At 43.1% G+C, this 11,144-nt stretch overlaps 1 protein-coding gene across 1 annotated transcript; it reads right to left on the reverse strand.

Annotated features, from left to right (window-relative positions):
* Positions 1-5,802: 5,802 nt before the first annotated feature.
* Positions 5,803-6,642, reverse strand: LRRC10 (leucine rich repeat containing 10). The gene has a single exon (XM_067697324.1). The coding sequence runs from the start codon at positions 6,640-6,642 to the stop codon at positions 5,803-5,805; it is 840 nt and encodes a 279-aa protein (XP_067553425.1).
* Between the last annotated feature and the right edge of the window lie 4,502 nt (positions 6,643-11,144).

Raw genomic sequence — 11,144 nt, forward strand, 5'->3', positions numbered from 1 at the left:
CTTCAAGGTGAAAGATATTTTAAATGTTGGTAGCTACAAGCTGCTTCAGGCACCTCTTTTTATAGGGTATGGATATAGTTAGACGTAAGCATTGTTGTTTGTTGTTTTGTTAGGGTTTCTTGTTTTTGTTTTTGGCAAATGGATCCTAGATAGAGTGTAAGTATGTGCCGAGTTTGATGGTTTAAATGTGAATTTAGATTTGGAGGTTATTGATTTGTCAGTATACAGCAGAATGCACAAGAAATTAAACAAAAACCCAGCAGTAGTTTTTACTGAGTATCTCTGCTAGCATCATGGAGAGAGATTTTATTTGCACAGAGGAGTGAAAGTGTTTTCAAAGAAACACTGATAAACCAGCCTGTTCTGTTTTTGTCCAAAAGTGTGTCTCAGCATTTTAATACTACTTTGTATAAGCTATGAAAACTGGAAAAATTTGTTTTCTGTTGTGATAATAGCTTATATCCTCCAACGTTCACATAAAGGAGAAACTTCTGAGATCATCAGAGAATTATACAGATTTTTACTTTTTTCACTTTTAGAAACATAGCAGTATGTTTGCTATGTAATTTTTTAAAGTACTTTATCACACATCATAACATCAGTGTTCAGCCCACAACTCAGGGAGGTGGAACAGTTGAGCGTATCATGATCTAGAAAATGTGCAGAGGTTTCAGTGGGAGAGGTAAGTGGGTTTAAACATTTATCCTGAGGGACCAGGTAGCTTGGAGTAGGATTTTAATCTAAAGTGTATTTGGGCTCATTTTCTACAAAGGTCTTAAAAAGGATACACCAGTAAGTATTAAAGTTAATCTAAAAAGAGGTAGAAATGTGGGAGCTTAATTGTATATCCAAGAATACACCCATGCTGCTTTTCCTCTGAATTCATATCCTTTGAAGCCTTTATAGATCTTTACATCATAGGCCTAGAATATCCCGAAATATCACAAATTACAAAGTTTTTTCCATTTCAGAGATAAAGTACCAACCTAGGGCCCTCTAATTCCTGTAAGAGTTTTAAGATGGAGTTTTTTTAAACTCAGAAACAGTTATGTAAGCAGTAAGTTTTTATTTTTGCAGTAAGTTATTATTTTGTGACATAGAAATGGAGATTTTTGTAATGTACATTAACAGTTAACTGTGTAGAAATTGTCTAAGTGCTTAGAATTTTAAAATCCATTTCAGTAGCCTTCTGTTTTTCTTTGAAGAAGGATAATATGTGTGCTGGTTTTTCTTTTACTCTCCTCGAGTCAGAATCCATTCTTTGCCTGCTTGGAGGCCATGGGACTTATCCCTGCTAACTGCCTCACAGCTCCCTGTGGACTGGTTTCCTGTGGTTTAATTCAGGAGGCACTGGTAGGATTTGGGGAGAGGGAATTGGTATTTTCTTCCTGGTTTTGCTCTTTGTCTCTGGAATTGGCTGCATCCCTGTGAGACCTACCAGTATAGCTCTCTGGGCAAGCCCTCTTTTCATGACTCAGCTCTTACTGCATTTTGGTAACATTTCTGTTCCCACTTTCACTCAGCCTTATGGGTGGGGCTGGCGGCTGCTGTGACTCATGCCAAATACAATCACTTGTATTACCCTGATCTTTCTCCCCTTAATTCTGTTTAGTAACAGTTCCTTTGTGAAAAGTCTCTTTGTAAATCGTTTGAGGTGAATGCATTTTCTTGTCAGGACCGTGACTCATAGAAGTCAATAGGATACTTTGTATGAAATTCTTTTCCGAAGTCTGCCTTGTCTTGTACCTACTCTGGTGTTTTAGAGTATTACTAGAGCAGAAATGTAAAGAGGACTTAACCTTTTTTTAATCATAGTATTATTGTAGAACGTTGTTGATTCCCAATATGAATAAAGAGTAAAGATTTTAAAATTCTGAGTGGTACATAACACCTCTTTCAAAGAGGTATTGAAAAGACTATATGAATAAATCTACACAAGACCCTGAGGATAGTGCCTGACCTACAGTAGTGCTCCGTAAGTGTCAGTGTGTCCCCCTGTCCTGTGGCCTCGGTGCAGGATAAAATCTCCAAAATTCAGGGCTTCCCTGGTGGCGCAGTGGTTGGGGGTCCGCCTGCCAATGCGGGGGACGCGGGTTCGTGCCCCGGTCTGGGGTGATCCCACATGCCGCGGAGCGGCTGGGCCCGTGAGCCGTGGCCGCTGGGCCTGTGCGTCTGGAGCCTGTGCTCCTCAACGGGAGAGGCCACAACAGTGAGAGGCCCCCGTATCGCAAAAAAAAAAAAAAAATCTCCAAAATTCAAGTAATGTGGTCGAATTATACCAGCCACTGGGGATTCAAAGATAAATATCACCTGTTTCGTGTTCTCAGAAGTGGACAGTCCAGAAAGGGGGAAAAGCATGTAAACTTGTTTTTTAATGGCATTAATATTCTTTCTAAGATAGAGTACAAGGTGTATCTTTTTTGTTACAGTGGCAAAGGCAGTAAATTATCTAGCAGACACACACCTGTGTCTTCAGTCTCATGTCTCTTGCCCTCATGACACGAATGGGTTTAGTGCCAAGGAATAGTCTCACATTTTCATGTACTTTGGTGATTTTGCAAATTCTAGCATAACAGGCAGAGGGCAAAGTATATTCGTTTAGATGTTTAAAAAAATGAATCCTTGGTAATCTTATCTGTGTTTTCCTGTATATGTAAACCAGAAGTGTTTGACCACTTTGCAGTTATAGTTCTTATATTCAAGACTGGAGATAATATTGAAAATTCTACTGAGAAAAAGCTTTTTTTGTTTAATTGCTACTTACATTTTTTTCCTTCAAACAAGGAGTTATACTGATTGTACGGTAAATATAAGTATTGTACTGCCATGGTATAACACTTAGTAAAAGAACATGTTAAGTAAACATTAGCCATCACCTGCCAATCACTGTTCCATGCACTTCATACACAGTAATTTGTTTAAACCTAACGGGGCCCTGAGAGACAGAAACTGTTACCACCTTACTGATGAGAAAACTGAGGCACACAGGTAGGTAACTGACCAGTAAATATACAAAGGTAGAATGTGATCTCAGGTAGTTTGAAGCGTCATGCTCTTAACCATCGTAGTACACTGCCTCCAGGTTACTGTGTGTAAGATATGGGCTTTTAGTTAAAGTTGAGTAGTTGATTTTTAGAGTACAAGCTGACTTTTCAAGTGTGAAATTGCAAACTTAGTATTGTTTTAGGACAAAAACCTTGGGAATGTCCTTAGAATTCACGGTAAAGATTTTAGTTGGCATCATTCATTTTTTTTAATATATATATATAACTCCTTTAGATTATTGGAGCACTTTTTTATTATTTTTGGCTGTGTTGGGTCTTCGTTTCTGTGCGAGGGCTTTCTCTAGTTGCGGCAAGCAGGGTCCACTTTTCATTGCGGTGCGCAGGCCTCTCGCTGTCGCAGTCCCCCGTTGCGGACCACAGGCTCCAGACGCGCACGCTCAGTAGCTGTGGCTCACAGGTCTAGTTGCTCCGCAGCATGTGGGATCCTCCCAGACCAGGGCTCGAACCAGTGTCCCCTGCATTGGCAGGAAGATTCTCAACCACTGGGCCACCAGGGAAGCCCCGGCATCATTCATATTTGTGGAAGCTAAAATCCTACATAAACTTCTGGAAGAGATTTTCCTCTGATGCACTTTGGGTTTCAGAACTTTTAAAAGTAAAAATGTTGGGGATTCCCTGGTGGTCCAGTGGTTAAGACTCGGTGCTATCACTGCCATGGCCCGGGTTCAATCCCTGGTTGGGGAACTAAGATTTTCGCAGGTCGTGTGGTGCACCAAATAAAAGAAGTTAACTTTTGGTGCTTCAGCATTTTTCCCTTTTTAAGTTTATAATTACGTTAGAATTTCAAGAAAACATCAGAGGGTTATGGAAATGTAAATATGCACTTACGTAGTCAATTTATAAAATTGATTGAAATCCTATAGTGAAAACTTGGACAGCAAAATTCATGGTGAACACTTAACCATGTTGTTTAAGAAGTGTTTATTTGTTGTGTATTGATTATTTTAGAACAAAACAGTTTAATTTTGTGTCAGAATGTTTATAATTTGATATCTGTTTCAGACTAGTTAGCTCATTAGATGAAAATTCTGGAGGTCAATAGCTACAGCTTATGGCTTCCTTGGAAAAGGTGGGCCCCGTAATCTTAGGAGGGGGAAGAGAGGGTCAAAAGAAAATCATAGCCATTGTGAGGGATGAGCTGTGATTCAGCTCAGGAGGCAGTCTTGTTGGCAGAAAGTTTCTAGTATCAACTGAGTATAGTGTAATTGCAGTCATTAGGAGTGAGTAAATAGACTGAATCCTAGCTGTGTAATAGAAATCTGGACTCATTATTAAAGGAGTTAAGTATTTGACAATTTAGTGATTAAAAGGACCCTTTAGCAGTCTGATCAATGGGTTGTAGATACTCTACAGACTGGGAGGTGGTGACAGGAAGAGATTATGTGAAACCATGAAACTTTTTCTTCCTCAGGTTTAGCAAGAAATAATTGTGGTAGGAAAACATGAAAATAGTCTGCTGTATAATGTCATTTTAGAACCAAACTTTGCTGGGTTAAGATGCTTTTATGGCAAAAGTACTTTTTAAAAGCTAAATTCAGTATGTTTTAGTTAAGATGACACTTTTGTGTCCTTGACTACTGAAAGGGTTCAAGAACATAAAGGATTGTGTTATTAAACTACCCACTGACAGCAGTTTGTTTAAAATTGATGTATTCATGGGGAGAAGAAAAGGTCATGATTAACATCCTTCAGAGAAATAGCGGCCTGACTACCTAGGTTTATACACCGACCATCAAAAGATTTTATCTACAAAAATCAAACCAGAGCAAGGGCAGAGATACTGAGGCTGAAGAGGCAGACACTTCCTATATATACCACAACCTGCAATTCCAATTTCCAAATGGTTGTTGCAAGCGAACAGATTTCTCACCTACAACTTTTAACCTAATATGATTCTGGAAATGCCCTGCATGGCAAGAGATTCAATTCAATTCTGGTTCATTATGTGAGTAAACAGGAGGGCTCTGCTCCACAGAGGCAGCCATTCACAACGAGGCTTGATTTTGATGTGACCTCACTGCCAAGGAGAGATTCTGTTTTCTAGATGACTTTCAGCATTGCCCGTGACAGTCTACAGGTGGGTCAAGGAAAATGAGCGAAATCAGCATGAACCACTGTCAAGTTTTAAAGTGGCAGCTGGATTCCACCAGGGGGCATTCCCAGCCGGGGTGTCTTCTCAGCAGCCACTAAATTTCAGGGGAAAAGCTTCATCTTGAGCCTTTGCAACAACGAAGAGTCCGAATCGGACTGACTAGGTAGACATGTCATTTTTAAGTGGCCTGAATCGGTAATGTCTTCTTACCATTATGGTCATTCATAGTAAGAAAATACATCCTGCAAAGGGGTGGAGACAGGCCCCCTGAACTTTTAGATGAGCTCTGTAACAAATACCTTGTTTGAGGGGCTCATTGGCCTCATGACCAGCCACTCCTGGAGACTGGAGGAGGCCAAAGGGTCCCAGCCTTTCTTGCTCTTAAGTGTTTCAAAATACCTGCTCAGAGGGTGATTTTCTTGCAAAGAAGTTGTCATGCCACCTATAGCACACAATTTCTTCTGGGAGAGATGTTGGCCTTGAGTATTTTCTTCTTGGTGTGAGGTAGGCATTTCATTTGACTATTCCATTTTCCACTGGCAGAGCTGCCCCACCTGTCCTGCAGCAGTCCTTTGCATTCTAATGGAGAGGTCTCCAGAAGATGCTGGAGTTGGGTCCTTGGCATTGAACTACACCTGAAGCTTCTCAGGAGTTGCTAGGCGGAAGTAGAGGAGGCAGGGCAGGCACTTGTGCCTCCTGGCTTTCCTGCCTGGCCAGTGCGTAGCGCCTGGCTTTTCTGGGGTCAGGCTCTGGGGTCTCCTCCGCCCATCTTCCCACGCGACGCGCCCCTTTGGCCACCTTGGGCGCATTCCTGCAAGGATTGTGGTCATAGATGACCAGCTTCAGGCTTGACAGGTGGGCCAGGCTGGGGAAGTAGCGGATGCTGTTCCAGTCCACATCGATCACCTCCAGGGAAGGCATGTGAAGCAGCACAGGGGGGAAGTCTGTCAGCAGGTTGCCTGAGAGCCAGATGGTCCTCAGCTCCCGGAGGCGCCGGAGCCGGCCTGGCAGCAGACGCAGGGCGTTGGAGCCAGCATGCAGAGTCTTAAGGAGACTCAGCTCACACACCACATCTGGCAGCTGGGTGAGGTAATTGGCCTCGACCCACAGGGTCTGGAGATTCTGGAGCAGGCTCAGCTCACCGGGGAGGTCGCAGAGTTTGTTGTTGCCCAGGTAGAGGATGCAGAGCTGTTTCAAGGTACATACTACCTGGGGCAGAGCCTTGAAGTTGTTGAAATCCAGGGCCAGGATCTGCAGATTTTGCAGCTGCCCCAGCTCCGGAGGCAGGCTGTTGAGGCGATTGTCACTCAGGTAGAGCTTGGCCAGCTGCTGGAAGGAGCACACGTGCACGGGGAAGCGACGGAGCATGTTCCCGCTCAGGTCCACTGTCTTGTCCAGCGGCATCTCCTGGAGGTCTCTGACCATGTAGTTCTGGCAGCGGTCAGCCGGGACGAAGGCCGCGAGGGCCCTGATGGTGTTCCCCATGGCAAGCCGCAGCCCGCCGACCCTGGGGCTGCTGCCTCTGCCCTGAGGCCTGTCCTCCCCTCTCTTTATAACCTGGGGATTGCGTGACAGAAGCCAGTCACTGCAACAGAGAGAAGTGCTCCTGATAGCAACTTGAGTGTTGGGTGACAGGCAGGGTCCTGGAGGCGGGGTCTCACATACTTGCTTTCAGTCACCTAAGCCCCAGTCCTCTTTATCTACATTTTTTTGTTTGTTTGTTTCAAACGGAAAATAGCTTCACTGTTTTTTCTAATGATAAAACGTTGAGACATTACATAAAGGTGGAAAAGAAGAAAGAGAGAACAACCATAGTTACACCCACCAGGGATAAACACTGTAAACGTTTTATTTAACAGATGTCCTCCAGCCTTTTGCTACACATAATCAATTTGTTTAAAAAAAACATACACTGTTTAGGAGTCTTGTTTTTTATCAGAACATATGGACATATTTTTATGTTTGCAGGTATCCATGCAATTATTTTAAACACCTGCAAAGCATTCCATTATATGGATGCACTGTAATTTAAACAGGTCTGTTGTTGGGCATCTAGGTTGCTTACAATGTGTCGCTATTATAAATATCCTTGTACATACAGCGTGAGCAGTTATCCACTAATTTCTTTAGGAAATGTCCTTAGAAGTGTTACTGGGTCAAAGATATGCATTCTTTAAAGGCTTTTCATTGGTAGTGTCTCCCCCCGAACCCCACCAGATCTGAACGAGTGTATACGCTCCACAAGTGTCCGTTTTCTTATTTCTTCATTCTTACCAGTTAGTAGTTTTCTACACTTAAAAAAATTTGCCTTTGACAAAAGACAAGTAGAAAAACAAGAAAGAGAAGAGGAAAATCAGCCTTCTAAAGCTTAAGTAAATGAGGGTGTATTTCTACAATGTGTCTGTGTGGGATGTGGCTCACTGCCTCAAAGGTTTGAGCTTCCTTCCATGGAGCTGAGTTACTGTGGGAAGAAGCTGTCCATCTGGGACATTTCCTAGTACTAGTCTAGGGCAGTCAGGCTAGTTCTGGCCAATGGAAAGTGAGCAGAAGTGGTATAAAACATTTCTAGGCCTGGTTCATTTAGAACAAACCTCACCTTCCTCCACACACTTTCCCCATCTAATACCCAGGGTGACCTTAGAAGCCACCAAGTACGTGGAAGTCATATGTTGAAGTCCTGGGTATCCTGGATCTCTGAATAAGTGCTAGGGTCAGAACACCTCCCCTCCCACACACACTACCACCAGTTGGATTGAGGTAAATGAGAAACTTCAATTGTGTTAAGCGTGGAGATCCGGGGGCTTATCTCTTATCTTAATGAATAGAGTAGTTGTTAAAAATAAGGAGATAAATCCTTATATACTGATGTGCAAAGATATTAAGGATAAATAAAGGGCAAAAAAACAAGTTTCAGAACTCTTTTTACCATTCCATCTGGGGAAAAATACACATATTCTTGCATATGCCTAAAAGTATCTGTAAGACAAAACAGTGATTATCTCTGGGAAATCTGCCTGAAGGTTTGGGGGTGATAGGAATGCTGACTCTTCCATTTACACCCTCTTGTATTGTTTGATTTTTTTTTTAACTATATACATATATTACTTTCAAAAACTCTATTCCAAAAGAAACGGATTGTTTCCATTTCCAGAAGAAATGGGTTTCCATTTCTAGCAGCCTGCCTGCTGCCTGGATAGAGTGCCAGGTTTGAGGGGAAGCCTTCATGCACCATTTAGCCTCCTCCAGTGCCTTTACTGCTAAATTGCTTATAATAGACTGAACAGAGCAATACAGGAGCATTCCATGTGAATGACCATTCTACAGAGCTATTTGGCAGTGCGGCATCACTACCCACCTTCTTTCTTCTCAGTCATGACTAAAGCCAGTGTCCTTGGACTTTCTAAACATTAAACGTCAAGGGCTTATCTAAGCCCTCTCTTTGCTTTGCTGATTTGTCCTGTAATAACTAGCCTCTCAACAGGTACTGTGCTTTGGCTCTATATTTAGCATGGTCAGTGGTGACCACAAATGGTCATGAAGCTGCTGCCCTGATGTCCCTAAAAATGATAACAATAATAATGATTGCTACCCATTATTATTTATAACTAAGTGCTAAGCACTGAACTTGTGCTTTACATACACTGTCTTTTCTCAAAACTCCTGCCAGGTAAATATTTTTTATCCTCAATTTTCAGATGAGAAAACTGAGGCTTAGAGAGGTTTAAGAATAACATCAAATATCTATTGAGCACCTGTTGTGTTCTAGATGCAGGGAATCTGGTGGCTAACAAGATAGATAGGATCCTGATCTCACAGAGTATACAGTTCTATCAGAGTGGAGTTAGGTCACACCAGTTGACAAACTACCCTCACACACACTTCCACTCAGCACTTTAATGCCAACCCCTAAATATGAGCAGGTGGCTAAGGATAACCACACATGAGACAAGCTGCCTCCGTGAGAGGTAGAGATTGAAATAAGTAGAGTAAAAGAAATCAAACAAAAACGATGGACAGAGCAGAGGAAATTCTTAACTAATTTTACTACAGTATCTTCAGAGAGTTAACTCTAACACTTGTGTGCTGCTTACAGTATTATTAGCTCACTTAATTCTTACAACCCTAAAATGTAGGCACTTCTGAGATAATAGAAAATATATATATTGGTTTCTACCCCTGTTTCCTGGTACAGAGCTCGTAAAACCCTTGTGATTTCCTGTGTGATAAGACCACTAGGAGCATCCCTTGTTCTAATATTTGGTCTTTGAACCCATCCAGACACAGCTCTCCTAAAACCCTTGTAAATTCCTAAGTGATAAGAACACTAGGATCATATTTGTTCTAATGAGCAACTCGGGGTGGGCTCCCGGGTGACTACTGGATAGGGGCTGGTCACTGGAAAGACCAAGTCATGATTAGAAGCTTGGAATGTTCATTCCCGCTCCGCCATCCTCCAGAGAAGGCAGAGGGGCTGGAAATAGAGTTAATGATGGTTCATGCCTACGTGAGGGAAGTCTCATAAAATCCCAGTACTAGGGGGCTCCGGGAACTTCCAAGTGGGTGAACACATCCACACTGGGAGGATAACACACCCCAATGCCACGGGAACAGAGGATCCTGTGTTCAGGACCCTTCCAGACCTCGCTCAATGTTTCTTTTCATCTGATTTTTCATCTATATCCTTTATCATATTCTTTAACAAACTGGTAAACCTAAGTGTTTCCCGGAGTTCTGTGAGCCGCTGGCAGGAGGGTGCATTGCTGTGCCAGGGGAGGGTGGAGGGTCCCAAAAGAACCTCCAGGAACCAGCCAGCATTTGAATATCTGCCATGACAGAAGGCCAGTTTCCACCAAAGGAGAACTAAAACTGTGCATCTGGAGTGAAGGAAATCACCTCTCTCTCCTGCTGGACCCAACCCCCAGGGGATCTAGGGGGAGGGGAGGGGAGGGGGAGCCTAGGGAGTAAAAGAAAAGACTGTGTATCCTACCTCCAGTGCCAACTGCTTTCTCTTTGTCGGTCCTCAAGCCACAGGCCAGGCCTCAGCTGGGCAGAAATAAGTTTGAAATTGGATGAGATGTTAAAATGTTGAGGTAGACTTGACTAAACTTTTAACTATCTGAAAGTGTCAAGAAAGCTGTAGGATCTGCCCAAGCTGCTCTCCAGGGCTTGGGGTAGGAATACGCAAGGAGTGTGTGTGAGATAGGAAGAATATGGCTGATCTTCACTACACTCTACTGGATTCAGTACCCATGGTAAGCTGGTATAAAATTAGCAAAGTGGCCCCTAGAAGAACAGCCTATATCAAAAGGAGAACACACTCTCGTGCACAGATATACACATCCCAATGAAAAGACAATCCATGTTGCAAGAGACATCCAGAAAACTCTTGAAAACAGAAAACATAAAGTGAATTGTGTTCCAGTAATTAGCTTTGAGGTACAGCTGGCTTTTCCTTTGTTAAAATTCATGGGGACCGTGGTGCCGGATGCTGAGAAGGGTGTCCACTGCCAGAGTCCTGGGCCTTCAAGAAGAGTGATCCAGAAGCAAGCTTATCCTCCTCAAGCCTGAAACCAAGCCTCGACTCCTGCCTGACCATGGGCACCTGTTGGTTTTGACTCCAGACTCCTCCACTGGGGTGTCTGCACAAAAATTTTGTCTAGAACTAAGTGATGTCGGGTCTTCGGATGCTTCCAGGTTCAGTTCTAGTATTAGGGTTCTTAACTGCAATGCAATAAAAAAAAAAAACATCTTTGGATGATTCAGTGAACAGGAATTTATGACAAGGTGTTAGGATGCTCACAGACTCCCTGGGTGCCCTGAGGAACCTGGCTTGGATGCTGCAGCCAGGATCATGTCCTAACTCAGTGCAGAACTGGCACCCCTGGGCTCAGCCCCTCTGCTTCTCCCTTTGACTCCCTGGTGCTGAACGCTACCCCTAAACCTGAATGTAGCCACGTTCCCCCTGACCCCCCGAAGGGATTTTTCAT

The sequence above is a fragment of the Pseudorca crassidens genome, chromosome 11, assembly GCF_039906515.1.
Source record: "Pseudorca crassidens isolate mPseCra1 chromosome 11, mPseCra1.hap1, whole genome shotgun sequence".
NCBI classification, from domain to species: domain Eukaryota; kingdom Metazoa; phylum Chordata; class Mammalia; order Artiodactyla; family Delphinidae; genus Pseudorca; species Pseudorca crassidens.